This window comes from Macrobrachium rosenbergii, chromosome 5 (assembly GCF_040412425.1).
Source record: "Macrobrachium rosenbergii isolate ZJJX-2024 chromosome 5, ASM4041242v1, whole genome shotgun sequence".
NCBI classification, from domain to species: Eukaryota; Metazoa; Arthropoda; class Malacostraca; order Decapoda; family Palaemonidae; genus Macrobrachium; species Macrobrachium rosenbergii.
In genome coordinates this window covers 67,107,657-67,129,826 of record NC_089745.1, presented here as the reverse complement: position 1 = coordinate 67,129,826, position 22,170 = coordinate 67,107,657, and the positions used below count along the sequence as shown (strand labels likewise).

The window sequence follows — 22,170 nt, the reverse complement described above, 5'->3', positions numbered from 1 at the left end:
ACCGTGAACACGAGCGCATTTTTCCATAAGAGACGCCTTCTTTTAAAACATCACGTGTCCGCCTGTCTGCCGTCTTCCGAAATACTCGCAGTCAGCGGTCACGCGGCGAAATGGTGTCCCCGGCATTACGGCTGAGTGAACGGCTTAATCTTTCGCCACTCCTTCTCTATAGCCTCTCATGTTGATGCCAGGTTCCTGTTCCTTTCCTCGGCTTCGCTTCTTTCATGGAGCTAAACTTTGTAAGACGAATATCAAGTTCTCACGATAAATAACTAACGTACCGTAGCAAGAGAGTATGATTAATCGATTTCACATAGTGTTATTTTCATATTGATACCGTCAAAATTGCAAAATAAACTAAGGATGTGAGTTGCAGCATTTGCAGTTATATATATATATATATATATATATATATATATATATATATATATATATATATATATATATATATATATATATATATATACATATACTATACAGACTTATATATATATATATATATATCTATATATATATATATATATATATATATATATACTGTATATACTTATATATATATATATATATATATATATATTATTATTATTATTATTATTATTATTATTATTATTATTATTATTCAAAAGATGGACCTTATTCATATGGAACAAGCTATTGACTTGAAATTCAAGCTTCCAAAGAATATGGTGTTCATTTGAAAAAAGTAACAGAAGGTAATATGAAATACAGAATGAAAAGATCAGATATTAAAAAGATTAATTAATTTAACATAGTAGTAGATAAATAGATAAAAATGTAAGTAAAGTAAAGTGAGAATTGTTTTATGGTAGTAATAATGCATTGCATCTTCGCTTGAACTTTTGAGGTTCCAGTTGCACAGAATCCTTAGGCAGACTGTTCCACAGTCCAATGGTGTGAAGAATAAAGGACCTCTGGAACTGAGAAGTTCGATAGCGAGGCACAATAACTGCATATTGGTGCTGCTGTTCAGCAAATCGGGTTGATCTCGGTAGGAAAAGAGGATCAGGGATTAATTGTGAATGTTTAAGATCTCTGTTGAAATACAGCTTATGAAAAAGTGACAAACAAGAGACCATCCGCCGATGGTCCAAGTCATAACTGCTAATATTAGGAAACAGAAACCTACCACCACGATCCACTCAGTCGAAAAGAGATATCAATCTCTGGTAGAAGCAGACATCCACACCAGACAACAGTATTCTAATAAAGGAAGGACAAACGATCTAAAACACGTTGCATTGATTTCATCACTGTTATGAATGAATGAGGCCTTACGTACAATACTTAACTTTCAGCAAAAGTTACACCATGTATAGTTAAACCTCCAGACTCATTCAGCAGAGTCCCATCCACTTGAAGGGGAGGATGGGGTGGGAAATCAGTGCAAGATCTCTACTAATCAACAGTGTTTTCGTTTTACTGGAGTTCAGCCTCGTACTCCACCAACTACAACATTCACTTAGGTTCAACTTCTTTTATGACTTGTGTGGCCTCTCATTTGAGAGACTGGGGTTCGGTCCCTATTAGAGTCAGACGTTAATTTCTGTGAAACGTGCTTATGTGTTCATTAGTTCCATCTATATATATATATATATATATATATATATATATATATATATATATATATATATATATATATATATATATATATATATACTAATATCAAATCCGCTTTACCTCAGGAGTAATTTATTTCCAACGAACCTGTGGATAGTTATATATTCCTCTTTACAAATAAATGGATAATTCGACATATATATATATATATATATATATATATATATACACATACACATATATATATACAGTTATATACACATATATATATATATATATATGTGTATGTATATGTATATAATGTATATATATATATACATATATATATATGTATATATTACACACACACACACATATATATATATGTATATATATATATTATATATAGAATACACTGTCGAATTATCCATTTGTTTGTAAAGAGAAATATTAGTTAATGTCAACTATCCACAGGTTCGTTGGGTGTTAATTACTCCTGAGGTAACGCGGATTTGATATTTGGTGATATTTGTGAGTTTACGAAAGTCTCGGTTGCATAAGTGACAAAACTTTCTAATTGACTTAGTTAACGTTGTTGACTTTTAATTTTAATGAACTCCATGACGTGGAGTAATGCCAAGGTCAAACTAGATCTGGAGCACTGAACTTAAAGGTGTTGAAAATTTGTCTTGATTTATTTTTGCCTGATACTGAATTGCATGTTGGCAGTGTTGAATGTACATTTGATGAAGTGACGTTTTGTTTCCAAATTGTTGATTATTTCTAATGGCTGTTTACTCGCTGGATGACTGTATATCTTAAAATGACTGTATTTCCAGCATATAAAGTTGTAAATTCTCAACAGCCTTTTTAATTTTTTTTTTTTTGTGAGTTATAGTAACTATTTACGTGTTTGTATTTTCACCATTTTTTCCAATTTTTGTTTTCACTTCTTTTCGTTTTTTCTATTTTTCAGAAAATGTTCGACTGGTTTTTTCAGTTATATAGTGTATAATTTTTTGGGTGAGTTTATATACACCTCTGGGGAGGTGTTGTCCAGGTGGCACTGTCTAAATATCCCATCATGGTGGAGATAAGTTTTTTCAGATTCTAACTACTGAACCTGAATTCACCAGGAATATGTACAACAGAGCGGAAATCAACTTATATCTCTCTTGATAGCTAAATGGATAAGTCGATTGTCTATCGCTTTATCTAAACCAATGGGGCAGGTCAATTATAATACCCAGTGGGTGTAAGGTATTCCAAGGTAAAGTGAATTCACTGTTAATTTATGTTTGTGACTTAATGCGTAAATATAAAAAAAAGCACGTGGGTATGAGCGATTAGGCAAGTGTTACAATTTTATTGTCAGCTGTGGTGATGGAGATGGATTGATTTCAATTCCAAGACCAGAACTGCAGTTCGACATGAGTACGTACAGCATTGTAAAAATCAACACAAATCTCTGTTGACAGCCAAGTGGATGAGTCGACTGCCGATGACGGTCTTAAAAAAAAAAAGTCACAGGTTCGTATCCTGGCCAGGACAGAGGCTCTTAAAAAAAATAGTCACCCTTGGGTGTTAGTCATTCCCAAGGTAAAGTGAATTCGGTATTAAGCGACATTTATAATAGGGTGCTGGTACAGTGATTAGTATCTGGCATTTTGCATGAAGTTCAAGTGTTTGTGCCTTCCCCTGGTCTGTGAAAGTCCTGGCTATGTATCATGGCCTGTTACTGTCTTAATGTGAGGGCTGTGTTGGGGATTGGGGAAGCTTTGCTGAAGTCTACCTGAGTACTCTAGAAAAGGTAGAACTAAAACCAGCAACTTGAATTTTCAAATTCAGTATTTGAATGTATGAAAATATCACGTTTGTATAAGTGACAACCTCATAATTAACCGAGTGTTACAAACTATGAGCCGGCTATCACGATGAAGATAGAACGATTTGATTTTCAATACAAAACCTCAGTTCTTCAGGAATATGCACAGCAGATTCGGAATCAACTTATATCTTTCTTGTTTGTGGAATGGATAAATTTGCTGTCTGTTACTGTATCTAAACCAAAAGGCACAGGTTAGATTCCTGGCGGGGAAGGGGGATGCAGTTATGCATATCATGTGATATTTATGGCTTAATATTTGGGATATCTATATATTTCCAGCATACATAGCTATAATTTAATGGTTAATGAAGGTATTGGCAAAAAGTAATGAGTAACGTACAATTATAATTCATTTGACTAAATGCTACAGATATATAAATTACTTTAAGGTATGTGGCTGGAAACACCAAGCTGCTGACCTTTTTACCAAGCAGAGCAGTGAAATTGTCATTAGTTTCTTTTCCCCGTATACCCACATAAATTAATAGTGTGGTTGCCGTTGGCACAAGAAAAGGAGGCACATATGCTATTCAGGGGGATATTTTGCCAACAAGGAATTCACAACCCTTTACTTGCTGCGCCTTAGGTTACGTTATATTGACACACACATATATATATAATGTATATGTATGTATAAATATACAGTAAATATATATGTATACATATCTATTATATATATATATATATATATATAGTATATATATGTATATATATATATATATATATATATATATATATATATATATATATTATATATATATATATATATATATATATATATATATAAAGAGAGTATATATATATATATATATATATATATATATTATATATATATATATATATATATATATATATATATATATATATATATATATATATATATATATATATATATATATGCATACTTATTGAATGCCAAAGTATGTGTGGTGTCCGTTATTGTGAGAAAATACCGCCGCAATTTTCTGAATTCCTACAGGTAAACTAAATTTTTTCTCACCCTAATCCCTAGTCAGGTATGCTGGGCCCCTTAACTTGTACGTTAACTTTTCACCAAGGTTATCATCAAGTTTTTCACCCCGATGTATCCTAAGTTTACGAAAAGTATAAAACTTGGTTCTACAATATAACTGTCAAAAAATATAGATTAAAAACTAGAATCCAAGGAAAACTGAAAATTAAGAGAGAAATTTTGCAGATCAGTATAATTTTCAGTGAAGCCACACAGGAATGGTTCCTCTTGCTCGGGTAAGAGTTCTGATGGTCTGCGGGAGACCATAGTCTCAAGTCACCCGGATATGTGTTGAAGGCTGCTGCAGTGCAATGTTCACTGTTTCAACAGCTGCAGGACACCCATAGCCATCCTCCCAGTTCTTTGGACCCCCGGGGGTGATGCTGTTCCTCAACAAAAGAGTGACTACTAGGTTGTGGCAGTTAAAAACTTATTGATACTCCTTTATAGGTTACCTAGATTGATGTTCTATTGGTTGTGACCTTTCAGAGGTCATCTATTTCTGTCTGTAGGACATCCCATTCTCCATATCCCTTCATTTTTTTTATCATGTCCTCCATATCATGTTGCTGGGCTGTCTATTGCTTTTTAATATTTATCTCAAATGCTCCAGCTCCAAGTGGGCAGTTTTCCCGGTACTGCGGTGATTTGGGCCTTTCTGATATAGGAACCAAAAATAATCCCTTCATATGAATCTGGCCACTCTTCTCTTGTGTTAAGGCAGCATTCCACATTTGTAGATCTTTTGTAGGCAGATATGACAAATTTGGTTTGTTTTCTCTCAACAAAGACAACAAGAAAAGCAATGGTCTTTTTGGCTGAGCCTATTTTTAAAGCTAAGGACCAAATTCATTTTTAAGACATCCGCTAGCTGTTCTGCTTCGCTTTCTCATCTGGTGGAACGCATTGCAGCCGCATACATGCAAATCCACATACATAAAATGCTGGTGTTTGGTGGTCCCAATGTAGCAAAGGGCTTGAAGTGGCATCCTTTGGGCTGTCATCATGTGCACAACATAGCTTTTATCGAGTCTTGCATAACTCTTCCTAACATTTAAATGTGTAAACCACTCTGTTACTAAATTCCTTGGGCCCCTGGGTGACGTGCTGTCCCTAATAACGAGGCTGGCTACTAGGTTGGGGTAGCTGATGACTCTCAGAAATATTCTTAGGTATGACACTTTCAGAGTTACTTCAAAGGGCATCTTCCTATCTGTAGACCAACCTGTTGTCAGTTTTGTGGTAAATTGTCAAAATTTTCATGTTGCTTTGGTAAAGTCTTCTGTTTCTTTGCCTCACTTGAGAAACTGAGGGCTGGATTAGTTTTCAACTGACAGGGTACCAAGTAGTCTTTCTGATTCATCTGTTCTTTTGGTTGGATATGTCATTTACTTATCCAGCATAGACTTGGTTTCCTGTGGCTGCTGAAGCCCTGTCTTTTGTGGAAGCCATATATATGTTGGCAAAGAGAGTGCCATACCATCCACTTGTCACCCTCTCGGTTGGAGAGAAAAGGGACTCTGCTGTGCATCTTCAATACGTTTTCAAAGATTAGGGTGGGTTATCTCCAGATCTTTAAATACTCTTTTAAGATTATCTTAATGGCTTCCTAAATTCAACATAAGACTTCAGAGAAAAACCTGCTGCTGTGCAGGGGCTTAAGATGACATGTAAGACCTTAGCTGTCTTAAATGTCATGGATAGTCATTTGGGATATTATGGGCTGAGTGATTTCCAGGTTTAAGGGTTTTTACAGTCACATAATATCCGTGCGTGTAGTTGTTACCACCTTAGGAAGTTTAACATCTTGCTACACACTATTTGCTTTGCTTACCATGTTACACACTCTTCTCTTTGGTGTCTTCATTTGTGTTACTGGAGAATATTATCAGGTTTCTTTAGAATGACATCCTAAATCACAACTTAATTTCTTTAGGATGACATCCTAAATTACAACTTAAGCCCTTACCTATCTGTAGATTCATAGACATCCTTAAAACTACTGAACCTGATGCAGACAGCCTGTTTAATTGGATGTTCTGTAGTTCAGAGGGCATTGAGATTATCTTAAATGATGTTTACTGATCTGGAATGGACGTTTCCCAGTTCTGAAACTGTTGAATGATATGCTGATAGCATGCTCGGTGAGACCCCTTCAGGTTTTTTTTTTTTTTTTTTTAACAAGTAGAAGGAATGGCAGTGGGATTACTCCTGAAATTTTCTTTGCTGGTATATGTATATATATATATATATATATATATATATATATATATATATATATATATATATATATACAGCATGCTCTCAAGATATCCAGGCACTTGAGTACCAGAGTGCTCTATAATTAAGACCTTGAAGAGGAATGCAAGCTTCTCAATCTAAGTTGCTGAATTGACATGCAATAATGACTCAAAGGAGGCGACTACCATCAGAACAATGGGAGCATATGTTAGCATTTTGTAAAGTTCATGACAAGCAGCCACCACTAAATGACTCATCAGAGTTGCAGAATTTATATATTAGGAGTATGCCTATAGTTAGGCTGAAGTTGCTGAAGCAGTGAGTATTGCACTGCAGCAACTTACCAGTGGAGAAAACCATTGCTGACCAGAGCTAGGGGAACCAATCCTGTGAGGCTTCAAAAAAAACTCATCCCCATGTGTGACTTTTCTCTGTTAATTATCACTTTTATTTGGATTCTTATTTCTATGCTGTATACTGAAATACAATTCCTTCTTAGAACTAATGTAACCTGATGATAACCATGAGTTAGTGGCTAAAACAATGGCTGTCAGTACAAGGAATAGACTAAACACTATAAAAACAATTATTGTCTTAATTAGTTGATGTCTTAAGTAATTAGAATAGCTTACAAGACGTACTGTGCCCAAAGAGTACTAATAATTATGAGTATGATATATATATATATATATATATATATATATATATATATATATATATATATATATATATATATATAACTCCTCTGTAAAAGGGTGGTCTCAAGAAAAGAAAAACAGCAGCCCTGCCACATTCCCACTTAAACTGCAAAATTGGAAGATGATATCCCCATGCAAAACTTCCAAAAAACTTGACACTTCATAAGAACAGACAGAAAGCTCACTAGCAGTGTGTCACACCCCAATTACACACAAAGCACCATCACCTCTGTCTTGCATGCACTCTCTCTTCCGGAATGTTAAGGACCCTTTTGTCCAATACATTTTTCATCCCATCTGCCCTTCCCTTTCTAGGTATTCCTCTCCTACAAATTTCCAGTTCTTTTGAAGTGTACTATACTCTTTTCACAAATTTATCATCCTCAAGTTTTTCTGCATGACAGAACCATCTCAAAACACTCAGATTCATTCTGAAATATTGAGTTCATCATCCCTGACTGGGATTTGAACCTGTCTTTTTTGGTTTGTTCGAGGATTATCTTTGGCTTATTCACTCAGTCACTCTTAAATATGAAAAAAGTAGATTCATTTAGGTACTTAGAAGTAAATATTTCAGATGAAGGTAGGATGTAAGAAGAGGTACTCACAGAATAAGGGAATCAGTGAAGGTAGCAGGCTATGTGCAGACGATTGGCAGGAAACTTGCAGTTTCTATGGAGACCAAGGTTAGAATTAATGAAGGGACTGTCGAGCCAACCTCCTCAGTGAAGCTTGTGTGTTAAATGTGCATAAAAAAATGTGGAAGATTTAGAGATGAACTACTTTAGTATATGTGGCATAAGAAGAACTGAGAGTGTAAGGAATGTAGAGGAAGGTAGGAGTTGTAAAAAGGGTAGTAACATAAGTGAGACAATGGATGAGAGTGTTTTGAGATGGTTGAATATTTAGAAAGAAAAAAGGGTGAAAGTTTCGTGAAATGGGTCTACATTTCGAAAGTTTACGAGGAAGGAGGCGAGGAAGAGCAGGAAGCTCTGTAGTATAGATGGTCTGGAACAGGAATTAGAAGGGAAAGACCTCAACTTCCAGGAGAAGAGAGTTTATGCAAGCAAGATAGAGGTGACTGGTGTGGATGGGCGGTTTCAGTATGCTGGTGATTAGCCATCTGTATAGATTAATGGTGCAACTGATGTTCAAGTTTTCTGTACAGGGGTTCATCCATGACTGGTAGTTAAATCAGAATGTTGCAGTAACAGTTATTCACATTTTCTTGGTATATATATATATATATATATATATATATATATATATATATATATATATATATATATATATATATATATATATATATATACATATTGTGACGAGCTGTCACATTAAATATTGTAAATAAAAGAAAAAAAATTTTAAATACAGTTTTGTATTTTCTGTAAAAAATATTCTTATAAATTGTTCTATTTGTATTTAAGCACTTTCTGTTCCAATAAATGTCTTCTTGACATTCTCTAGTCCAGTACTTTAAAAGTTTACATTTGTCCTGAAAAGAATGTAACAGATGAGAGAATCACAGCTGTTCATACAGTCAACATCTGCTCGCTATTTTATATTGGTGCTTAATTGTGGTGTAAAGTGATTATTATTATATATTAGTGGGTACATTATAGTTTTTAACTTTATTAAAGTTAAGTTTCTCGAGTGTTTCCTTATTTGTGCCTGATCTTGGTGTGTTTTGGGTTATTAGATTATTTATTAAGTGGTATATTAAGTGCTAAATAAAGTTAAGCTGTAAAGTGAACATAATTCAGTGATAAACTACAACAGACATATTTTACTGGTGGTAATTTTTTTATTATTGCCCACTGGACTTGTATTATAACAAGGCCATTACACTACCATACCACCTGGTAAAGAATATACTTGCAGTGGTGACACATTTGGGGCCTGTCCGATCAGTATTTATTCATGTGGATCAATTTTTCTCATGTGACTTCTTGTTTCATGCTACTCATGATTTCATGTGTTTCATGTGACTTATGTGATCTTTGTTATTCAGTGATCTAAGTCACATAGTTCATGTGTATCATGATTTATGTGATCCTGGCGTGATTTATGAGATAAGTGTCTGCTTGCAGTAAATAAGCTGGCATTAAATTTTTCACACCAGATCCAGATCGGCACAATAGTAAGTTGCACTGTTACGAATAGTAAGTGATTTTCCATTCATAATCCGGTATCGGCGATTTGGAGGTATAGTTGGTAGCTAATGTTAATCGACCGACCAGTGTTAATTCACTATCGGAGGTGCCCACCTTTTCATGAACCACCTTTAAGATTCTTCCTGCCATTAGACTTCTTCCGACAAACACTTGTGTTAATCCGGATACCGTGTCAATGAGCTACCCTGAATCTTCTTAAATCATAATCATTGAACTAGTTCATTCCTTAGTTAAGACCATTCCGCTGGTCATCTCATTACTTGATTTTGGTTCGTTTTGCGCGCATAACATCTTCGGACCAATATCGCACCCGATTCTCTTAATTGTGGGAATCTCTTTATCACTTGTCAATATTGATAGTCGTTAATTTTCACTTTGAATTATCAGTGTTTCATCTGGTTTAAATTATAATTCAGTCCTTCGATATTGAACTAGTTATTATCAGCAGTTGCTTTCAAGACTTATTAAATAGCAATTATTTTGTTAAGGTAACTAGCTTATTTTTAAATAAGTTTCACGATTTTTTGTGCCATCCTAACTTAATTCTACAAACATAACCAATTTAGAGCAATTCTTGCTTAACCCTAAAGATGAACTACATACCAAGATTACATTATCTTGCAAAGAAAGCGAACTTTGACTTATCACCCAAAATGGGTAAATACCTTCAGAGTCCTCCTATGTCAAAGCTAGATTGATAAGCGACATCCTCCAATTTCTAATTGCAAAGAATGTAGTTAAAGAGAGCATTAAGAAGTAGAAGAACTATATCTGACCATCAAAAGTGTTGCTACCAGTAAAGAAGATCCAGAAGTAACCAAGATGAAACTACAATTGGAATTGGAGAAAATGAAGATACTCAATGCACGAGAAGAAGAAGAAAGGCAAATAAGAGAAGAGGAAAGAAAACGAAGATTAACTCAGGAAGAAGATGAAAGACAAATAAAAGAAGATGAAAGAAAGCGAAGATTAGCTGAGGAAGAAGATGAAAGAAAACTAAGATTAGCTCAGGAAGAGGAAGCAAGAAGACGAGAAGCTGCACTACAGGAAGTAGAACTCAAAAGAAATTAGCGAAAATAGAATTGTCGAAACAAGAGAAACTGCTAACATACAACTTAAACCAAGGGAAGAAGAACGCAATCTTTCCTGGAGTGCCTGACTTCAACAAAGCAAAAAAGCTCATTCCCACATTTGATGAAAGAACCGAAGTATTCTTCGACACTTCGAGGATACAGCTACCTCACTCGAGTGGCCAGAACACTGGTAATGCTCATTAGAAACGGTTTCCAAAGGTAAGGCAGCTTATGTTTCCTCGCAATGATTACTGTTAAGGATTACTGATCCTTAAGAAAGTTATTTGCAGATGCTTATTCAATCACCAGAGAAGGATATCGCCAAGCTTCCTGCACTACAAAAATCTACAACCTGTGACATTTGTGGAATTTTGTGATACTAAAAATTAGACACTTCAAAAGCGGATTGACAAAGCTGGAATTAAAGAATTTGAGTCACTTAAAAGTCTGGTAATCATGGAAGAGTTTCTTTAGAAAAAGTGCCATTTAACATTGCTAACTATATTTTAGATAAGGAGGAAACGGATCTCATGAAAGCAGCTAGTCTGGCAGATGACTATTTTCTGCGCCATAAATCATATAAACCTGCCCATTATAAAACTACCTTTTTTTCAGACAGAGTTTGTACTTAATGTACAGGCAGGACATTCATTGAAAAGTACCCAGATCTCAGTGTAGAAAGTCTGAAGCTTCAAAGAACATAAGCCTGGTAAAAAACAGGATTCCAAGAAAAACGATGCATGTGACCTGCCCCTTTACTCCGGATTTAGATTTTCAAACCTTACACATGCCAAGGTTCAGTAAATGGGAACCTGGGTCGTTTGTCTTCGTGATATAGGATCGTCTCAAACTATTATCAACCTACCACCACAGGAGCTGACAATGAAGCAAGAATATGTTGTAACGGACTTGACATCACCAAGACTTCTACCCTTGGCTGGAGATAACACTTCAGTGCCTCACTACACAGGTAAAGCTTCTGTTGCTGTGTCTAATAAACCCTTGCCACATCCATCAATACAGGTACTGATAGGTAAATGACCTTGCAGGGCCAATGCTTTGAATTTAGTAACAGATCCAGATGTCATTCTGAAACAAGAACTTAAAGTAAATGAAAATAAAATTGTGTTCAATCTGTATCAAAAAAGTTCCAAAGAAAAATAAAACTCTTGAAACATCTAAAGTAGAGAAGGCTTTGGAATTAGTAAATTTAAGCAAAGTAAAGTTTCAGCAGTTGCAGAGTAATGATCCTAGCCTACGAAGATACTGGAAAAGAGAAAATCCATCAGATAACCCTTCAAGACTTTATTTTTATACTGATCACGGCTTACTCTTCAGGCATTTTAGATCTTCCAAAGCACCAGTAACTTCCACGTGGCATGACTGTCACCAGCTTGTCTTACCAGCAACCCTTGTACCACCACTTCTAGATTTGGCTCACACCTCTGAATCCCATCTAGGCGTTAATAAAACCTATCACAGAGTTTCATAAAACTCTTCTGGCCAGGTATAAAGAAAGATATTAAGGAGTACATATCCTGTCATCAATGCCAGGTCACAGGTAGGCTCAACGAGAGTATTATTCGTGCACCTTGCAGCCCATCCTCGGTACCAAAACAACCTTTTTGAGAAAATAATTATTGACTGTAGGACCTATGCCTAAAACTCGGAAAGGTAACGAGTACTTCATAACTGTCTTGTGTCCTACTACTAGATATCCCATTGCTGCACTATTAAGAACATTAATGCTAAACCATCATTGGCTTGTTAAAGTGTTCACAACCTGATTTCAAGATTCTCCAATGACAGAGGTACTAATTTTACTGGTAAGTTATTCAAACAAAGTATGCAAGAGTTTAATATTCACAATGTCTATGCTTCTGGCATATCATCCACAGACAGATGGAGCTCTGGAAAGGGTACACCAGACCATCAAAAACCTTTCTACGTAAATACATGAGGAGACTGTCTAATCATGGGATGAAAATTAGACTCTCATGTAGAAGCATGCAGTGTACCTAATGATCTGACTGTGGTCACCTCGAACTTATGTTTGAGAAAACTACTTAACAACGCTTAAGCATGGTGAAAGAAAATTTTATTCATAATAAGGAGGAGGATACTACCACCCTGTTAGCTTATATGAAAGAACTGAAAGAAAAGTTCTTCCATGTATAATTTTACAATGAAAATCTTTTGATTTCTCAGAGAAAATGTCCAACCTTACAACAGGAAACAAAGGCAGAATTCAACATTGGCGACCAGGTTCTGGTTTATCATCCAATACCAGGTGCACCTCAAGAGAGAAATTTATGGGACCCTATACCATCGCCAGTAGACCTTCCAAATTAAACTATATAATCTCCACACCTGACCGGATGACGTCCTACTCAAATGGTACATGTTAATCTTATAAAACCATATCGTGCACCTGGGCAATGTGGTAAGTCACACTCCTTTCAAACTGTTTCTGTGTTAGATACCACAGTTCAGTTCAAAAACCAGGAGGTAGATGAAGAAACTCCTTCAGAGGATAATCTTTGTATCATGGAAGGATCTTTCAACAGCCAAGTATTAGAATCCTTGCTGCTATCTTGCAAAAATCCCACCTAATCATCGTGAAACTTTTTAACTAAGTTACTGCTGGAGTATTCAGATGTTTGTTCGATCAATTAAGAGTCAGTGACAATTAAGCATGATATAATTTTAGAGCCAGAACTACACCTATAAGGCAGCCATATTATAGAGAAGTTGGTAGAAGATTTGAATCTCTATGAAGGAGGTTCAATACTTATTAGATAATAATTTAGTTGAACCTTAGTACGCACTTTGGGCTTCACCGCATTTTAGTACCCAGTTAATGGTCAACTACGGCTATGCACAGATTACTCTAAATTAAACAAAGTCACGATTAAAGACTCGCTTCACTCGAATTAATGATATCTTGACAACATTGGGAAGGGCAAAAATCCTAACACAAATAGATTTGATGAAAGGTTACATCGTTCCCATTAACTGAAAAAGCAAAGAAATTCTGCCTTTACCACCCCATTTGGCTTATTTTCTTATACAGTGTTACCTTCGGACTTACTACCTCCTGCTACCTTCAGAGAATGATGAGTAACATTATCACAGGCTTACCTAACACCCATACCTGGATGATGTGATCATTGTCATGAGAATTGGGATGAACACACATCTTCTGCTGCAACTACCGAACGGTTCCAAGCAGCCAAGATAACCATTAATTTAGTAAAGAGCACATTTGGCAGAGCTGAAGTAACTTACTTAGGCCATCATGATTGGCAACGGTCACATTGCCCTGAAGAAGCCAATATCCTAAGTATAAAAGCAATTTCTCTATTCCTTCTAACAAAAGAGTTAAAGACCTTCCTTGGTATGATATCTTACTATTCAAGATTTGTAAGAGATTCTCTTCATTTGTTGCCCCACTCTATAGATTAACATCATCAAAAGTAACTTTTTCCTGACTCCAGAAATAAATACGATCTTCAAAAATTAAAACATATTTCTCCTAATATGTAAACCTATACCAAGGCCCTGACTTAAGAAAGATTTTTGTCTCAAGTAGATGCCAGTGCTACTGGCTATGGAGCAGTCCTGCTGCAAACATCCACTCCCATAATTCCAGATGAGGACATAACTCTGACTCCTCCTACCCATCGCCTACTACTCAGGATATTTCGGGGGAGCACAGACTCGATGGGCTACCATCGAGAAAGAGCTGTATGCCATAATTGCAGCTCTTCAGCATTTCTCACCATACCTCGAGGGTCATCAGAAAGTAATAATTACACAGACCATCGTCCTTTGAGTGTATTTGGAACGTTCCCGACTACAGAATCAAAAACTTCTAAGATGGTCATATCACCTAACCAGATTCAACGTTGAACTTCGGACCATCAAAGGCATCAACAACTCCATAGCAGATGCCTTATCCCGTTTCCCTAAGACCGTCTGCAGAATAAAAGATACTGTTGGATCGACCCGATCTCCACCCATATAACAGCTATCAGGGATTGCTGTTATCCTACTGGGGAGGAGCTGTGACGAGCTGTCACATTAAATATTGTAAATAAAAGAAAAAAAAATTTTAAAATACAGTTTTGTATTTTCTGTAAAAAAATATTCTTATAAATTGTTCTATTTGTATTTAAGCACTTTCTGTTCCTGTTTAAATGCTCCTTGGACATTCTCTAGTCAGTACTTTAAAAGTTTACATTTGTCCTGAAAAGAATGTAACAGATGAGAGAATCACAGCTGTTCATACAGTCAACATCTGCTCGCTATTTTATATTGGTGCTTAATTGTGGTGTAAAGTGATTATTATTATATATTAGTGGGTACATTATAGTTTTTAACTTTTATTAAAGTTAAAAGTTTCTCGAGTGTTTCCTTATTCTTGTGCCCTGGATCTTGGTGTTTTGGGTTATTAGATTATTTATTAAGTGGTATATTAAGTGCTAAATAAAGTTAAGTTTAAAGTGAACATAATTCAGTGATAAAACTACAACAGACATATTTTGTTTTGGTGGTAATTTTTTTATTGCCCACTGACTTGTATTATAACAAGGCCATTACATCGCTACCATACCACCTGGTAAAGAATATACTTGCAGTGGTGACAATATATAATGTATATATATGTGTGTGTGTTATTTAATGTTATGTAGAAGTGGAAGAATTGGTCTCCATTATATTACGAATATATATATATATATATATATATATATATATATATATATATATATATATATATATATATATATATATATATATTGATCATAATAAATTCAGTGCTTTCTATTGGTTATGAACTATATCGATAAATCCTGTGAAGTTTCGTTGCAGTTGGTTAAAAACGAAACCTTACAGAAAATCAGTCTTAGAGTTGAATGAGCCACTTGGCGTAGGGTTTGCCATTAGTTGGGATACGAGCGAAAGGGATCATACGTATGATCGTCCTGAGTGACCCTGGCAGTTGTAATGGTAGGTAATACCTAACCAAACAGTCAATAAAAACCCAGTGAAGCTGAAGATTTTATGTTACAAGTGGTTAACAAGACTCAGTCTAGCGAACAGCGAAATGGTGTTCTGAGTTTCAAATGCCTTTTTAAAATAAAATAGTAATGTGAAATTAGGCAGGAGAGAAAAACGAAAGTATAATAAATTCATTCGTTCTTTATGAATTTTATTCAAATGTGCAGTCATTCATGCTATAGAATAAGCCTCAGAGGGCATTCATTTGCAAAACACACGAAGAATAGGGTGCCCTTTTGTGAATAAAATAGAGAGCCGAGTCAAGAGAAATAGGCCGAAATACAAATGAAATTACCGAGCAAGATAAATCAAATCAGGAAACTTGCATGTATTTATGCGAGAAGTCTTGGTGAGAATAGAATTGTAATCTATTCTTAACCCCCGTTTTTCAGTTGGTATAAACTGTATCCATTCACATGCGCTGGTGAAAAGTATGAAGGATCCTCTATAATAATAAAATTCGAGTGGATCTTTCTTGTTTGTCCGCCCCGGGTAGGGGCGAGGTAGGTAGGGGATCGAGAGGGTAGGGGAGACATGACACATCCACCCTCCTCCTGCAAACCTGTTTAGCGGGGCTGGTAGGGGATCGGGATGGTAGGGGAGACATGACACATCCACCCTCCTCCTGCAAACCTGTTTAGCGGGGCTGGTAGGGGATCGGGATGGTAGGGGAGACATGACACATCCACCCTCCTCCTGCAAACCTGTTTGTCCACCCCGGGTGGGGGTGGGTTAGGTAGGGGTTCGGGGTGGTAGGGGAGACATGGCGGGCAGCGCCGGGTTCCGTCATAAAATAATTGCCTTGGCAAGACGTCATAACTCAGCATAAATTGCATCACTGCGAAAACTGTAAGCAATTCAGTATCTTGATTTTTGCCCTTAACAGACTTAGAATGTTATAAGGATAAGCAGGCCCGGCCAGACTGGGAGCAAGTCACAGTGACACCGAAATTTACTTAACTGTGTTCTGTAAGCAAAGTCAGAAAATGAGGAATCATCGAGACCCCCAGGCAGTCCAAGCGACGTGGACCCCTACGAAACTAAACGGCCTGTTAAGCGAATCTCAGACATCGAAAGGTGTTGATTGAGGATAAGCTCCGGTGACGATAGCCATGGCTTTCTGAAATGGAAATACTTTATTTACTAAACAATTAGCTTAGATATTTGAGAAGAATGAAAAACAGGAAACCTGAAAATTCTTGTTCCACGTAAAGAATAGATAATGAATAGGGCCGGAGTAGAGTAACGGTTTCAAAGCGCGACCTCTGTTACTGCCTAATCGTTAACAAAAAATAGATGAACAAATAAATAGCTAACGCTTCAGTTATACAAATATTAATAATGGATTGATTTTGAATATTCTTTCAGTATACCTCGAGCTGAGTTTTGGGGAGTCTGTGGAAACATAAATAATTTCCTCGATTTCGTTGAAGAAATCGAAAGATAATGTGGATATATGAGGGGTTCCAGAATTTCTACTGCTTTTGCAAAAAGGCATTGTTTTCTTTCAATGGGGTTTTTGCCACTGAAAGAAAACAATGGTTTGCTGGGAAATTGCTCTGCATAACCTAGTGAAGATCAGAATTTCTCTCTGGAGCCTTTTTTTTTTTTTTTTTTTTTTTTTTTTGCGCAAGGTGATGTGATATAGATAAATGTAAGTTTGCTCGCAGATCTATAAAAGGTGTGTATTGCTCGTTAACTGTCTTGGCTGTAGACTTGGATAATCTTATGCTCCTTGGGAACTCAAGGATAAGTGAAAAATATGCTTATTTGTATTCAATGATCTGTAACATTGTCATCCTTGATCTAAAAACAACTTTAGTCTCAACGTTTCGCTTCGAGTCAAAAAGGGGTTGGTTTGACGAATGTGTGACGTCATTGTTAGTTAAACTTCATCTCTCTCTCTCTCTCTCTCTCTCTCTCTCTCTCTCTCTCTCTCTCTCTCTCTCTCTTGTGTGCGTAGGATATAGCCCTCTCACCAACAATTCTAGAACTGTCGTTTTATGGTCCCTTATGTGTCAAGGTCTTGATTCATCAACTATTATTAGTGAGGTGAACCGGAGAAGAATGTTGAATTCCTTACTTCTGTCCAGTTCACTCTTTCCTTGAAAAAATTCAGTAAGGTAGATGAATGGCTGGAATATACAAGCTCGCTATCTCTGTCTCAATACGCAATCACACGCGCAGGCACACTCGCACATATATACACATATATATATGTATGTATATATATATATGTATGTATATATATGTATATGTCTGTATATATATATATATATATATATATATATATATATATATATATATATATATATATATATATATATATATATTATCTGGGTACAGTCTTACTATAAGCAGCTTTCATGCATATATGTACTTAAAAATAACATAAAATCGCATATAAATTCAAGTGTTGCTTTAAAGTGGTAGGTGCTGCGTGTGCACTGACATTCATAATATATATATATATATATATATATATATATATATATATATATATATACTGAATTTAAACTAGTTTTAAGTTGATAAGTCTCAATTTTTTATTTATATGTTTTCGTGAGGTTTGAACGGATAAAGTTTAGTGTGTCAGGTATACCGTGTATTTGTGAGAAAAATGTATCTCAACATAACAGACCTCTTCCAAATTCGATCAGCCTTCGTCTATCTGCTATCCAACCACTCCAACTTCCTCTTCATTGCCATGATCATTAAGAGGGATTACCCATTACTCATCGCATAACTGCACGCCAGTGGCAAGGAAAACTTAAGTGTTACTATTTAAATCTCCTTTAAATCTCCGCGTTTAAAGTTTTCAAAGGCAAAAGAAAACAAGTAGAATTTTGGATTTGTTTCCTTGGTTCAATAGGAATTGGCTACTTTTAATCTCAGTTTCAGTAAGCAAACATCGTACGTACCTTTCACCTGTCGTCTGTATAATAGGCGTATTATTCTTTTAACAACCATTGGTGTTTACGTCGATAAAATATAGAGGCAAAATTTCAAGCGCATGAAAAGAAACAGTGAAAATAGAAGCCTAGGCACGTGGTGGGTAAGTCTTAAGGTATCTTACAGCTCATTTTAGTTGGGTTTCAATAGCTACTCATTCAATCCAGGAATTTCATTTAAGCCCTACGTGCAATATCTATGCAGGTTAAATGATAGAAATAAGTGGAAGAGAATTTTATTTACATTGTCATTTATCACAGTCTATATACAGGAAGACACCCAAAATGAGCTACCAAAGAACCATTTTTGAACGAAGATCATGAACATAAATAGCTAAAAGGTGTCACAAGCATCATCTCTTATGGCTCAACGGTACTAGTTGCAGGTTTTTTGGTCTGCACAGGTGTCGATGAAGCTGGCAGAGTTCTTGGTGGGGACGCAGGCCTTGACCTAAATCCCCTTACTGGCTGCCGAGATGGGACACGAGGTGTGAACTGCTGGGGCACAGACGGCTGACCACCGAAAAGAGCAGGGAACTGCTGCCCGTCAAATTGCTGGGCAGCAAATCTTGGGTCTGAAAAGTGTTGAGGGAGGAAGGGCTGCTGACCAAACTGCTGTTGGGGAAACTGTTGTGGGATTAACTGTTGCTGGGGGAACTGTTGCTGAGGGAACTGTCCCTGAAGGAACTGTCCCTGAGGGATCTGTCCATGAGGGATCTGTCCCTGAGGGAACTGTCCCTGTTGGGCAGCAAGCAGCAGCTGTTGCTGACGAATTTGCTGGATCTGCTGAGGAGTCAGCTGAGGCAGCTGCGTCTGGCTAGGGAACAACTGAGGTTGAGGAGTTGCAAATCTGTTGAAGCCCTGTGGAATCTGGTTTGAGAAGAAGGGATTCTGTGGTGGTTGTTGTGCAAATGGTGACTGCGGTTGTTGTGGTGCAAATGGTGACTGTGGTTGTTGTGGTAAAAATGGTTGCTGAGGTTGTGGTTGAACTGGATGACTTTGCACAGGAGGTTTAGGGAGAGGAGAGGTTCCTGCTGGCAAGAGGGATGTGCCATGAGGTACAACAGGATTAATAGGATTTCCTTTGGCAGCTTCCTCTGGTGATCCATCAACAAAACCATCCTGGTTCCTATCTTCAGAAAAACCATCCAAAGCAATATTTACTGGACGCTGTGGTCGCTGAGGAAGAGGTTGCTGTTGTGAGAATTGATGATTGAAGAATGGGGATTGTTGAGGAAATTGTTGTGGTGCAAACTGTGGCTGTTGAGGAAATTGTTGAGGATGAAATTGTGGTTGTTGGGGAAATTGCTGTGAAGTAAACTGTGGTTGTGGAGGGAACTGTTGACCTGGGAACTGGGATTGATGAGGGAAGGGTTGATGAACAGAAGTTTGTGGTCTAGAAGAAAGTACTGGTGGCTGTGGGCGAACAGGGGAGGCAGGACGAGGTAACTGTGGCTGAGGACGAGCACGAGGATTGTTGAACCTAGGTGGTGGTGTCTCAGTTTCTGGTTGTGAAATGAGCTGAGGCTGGGGCTGAGGTCGAGGGGAATGCTGGGGATTAGAGCGTCCGAATGGTTGAGGTCGAGGAGAAAACTGAGGTTCGGGTTGTGACGAAGCAAATTGTTGTTGTGGGAACTGAGGTGCACCAAACTGAGTGGGCGTTCTTTGAGGGAAACGAGCCCTTGGGGGAAGAGCTGGAATTCTAGGAAGTTCTTGAGGGATTGCAGGAACAGGAAGAGGAGTTACAGATTGTGGCAAGATATCTGAATCTGCCTCAAAGCCAGTACCATTACCAGCACTATATTCTACAACCTTTAGTTCCCCAAACTCATCGATAAAGCCGTATTTTCCCTTGACATTTCCTTCGTCATCTCGGGTTTCAATCTTGAAGGTGCCATCAGCCGCTTCAAACCCGTAAGTGTAAGAACCGTCGTCATTTACTTTGTTTATTTGCCTCAGAATAGGGACAGAAGTGGTTGTTGAGGTGTTTGTGCTTGGAGTTGTCTCCAAATCATCAAGTGGTGGTTCAGTTACATCTTGACCCCATGAAATTGCCGCTAGGCACGCCAGTAACACCTGTAAAAGAGCAAAATTAAAATTTAAAATCTCTCTCACAGCCAACATAAACTTTCTGTATCATCTACCAGATATTTTCATGATTTTGTTTAAAGTGTAATATCTTTTCTCGAAAAATGCTTAAAATGATGGTATGTACATGAAAGTCTAAACACCTGCTATGTTTTTATGTAAAAAAAAACTTCAGTTCATGTGATGAAATTCCATCAGATTAACAAATGGTATTCGTTTATTTTTTTTTTTTTTAAATATATACAGCCAAATTTTGACACTATGTTGTTCTGTAATGTTAATGAGCTTTATTTCTGCGCATTTTAGATTTCCCAACGTGACTATTACAGATTAAATTTCTCTCATAAGCGAGTCAAATCACAGTTATGTTTTTCACCAATTTTGCATTTTATTTCAACGGGCTGAGCATTATTCAATTTGCCAGAAACTTATCAGACGTAGTATGGTCTCCTTTAAACGAAACTGAAGCTTAGCAGAACTTTGCAAATTATCAGCCCTTTAGCGGAGCAACCATTTGAAGGCCTGTAATAGCAATCACGCTTTCCTCTACCTTGCCAAAAATCTTCTGTGATTAGATTTTTGCAACATTTTGTTTTAGTGATGGATGAATTACTTTTTCAGAAGAGGGAAGAATATCTATGTAAATCATTATAAAGGCAAGAGTATCCGTTTGCAAATAATCTAACTTGCCTCTCCTTGAGGAAAAAATCAGACACAAGTTAGGTACACTTCTATTTCTGCATTCCCACGGTACCTTTCGCGGCATCGTCCCTTCAAGGTGTTATTTTCAGGGAGGAGAGTTACTTTCCCAGACAAATTCATGTAATATAAAAGTTATTCAAGGAAATTCTAGTGTCCATGGCGTTACGCTTTAGTCTGTTATGCGATGACGGAGAGCTTTTGAGATTTCTCCTTGCCTTAAAAGTTTGTCATAGCAGCCTGCATATGAGTCTTATAGTTAAAAAAAAAAAATTCATTTCTCCAGCAACTTCATCGACCAAGAAAGTAAGAAAAACGTGTAACTGATTTTGAATTTTAATTTTAACGTGTTCTTTACAATATGGAACACTTCTCTCTCTCTCTCTCTCTCTCTCTCTCTCTCTCTCTCTCTCTCTCTCTCTCTCTCTCTCTCTCTCAAGTTTTTCTATTAGGTAACCATGGTACTTCGATTAGTATGCTGCGATAAAGAATATTCTCATTTAAGATTTGTAAGGCAAAAGTATATGAAAAATAATTTAAAAAACTAACACGTACCCAAATGACCGCTAATTCTGAAAGTCTGGGGACTTGGTATATATTGAGTAATGAACATTTTTCAACAACACTAAAATTAACATTGGTCAGAAAAATATATTTTGCCAAGATCTGTGGATTAAGATAACTCCGGTAATTAAATATGTGCAAAATGTACTTGGGAGAAAGTAAGT

At 36.7% G+C, this 22,170-nt stretch overlaps 1 protein-coding gene and 1 long non-coding RNA gene across 3 annotated transcripts in view; one reads left to right on the top strand and one right to left on the bottom strand.

The window, feature by feature from the left end:
- The window catches only part of LOC136838874 (uncharacterized), a 530,691-nt gene that overhangs the window by 115,162 nt on the left and 393,359 nt on the right, over positions 1-22,170 (top strand). The window lies entirely within an intron of this gene.
- Positions 18,880-22,170, bottom strand: part of LOC136838871 (uncharacterized) — a 3,862-nt gene continuing 571 nt past the window's right edge. Inside the window, exon 2 of the mRNA XM_067104536.1 lies at positions 18,880-20,731. Within this exon, the coding sequence (XP_066960637.1) occupies positions 19,016-20,731 (1,716 nt within the window). The 3' untranslated portion in view covers positions 18,880-19,015. The remainder of the gene's footprint in view (positions 20,732-22,170) is intronic.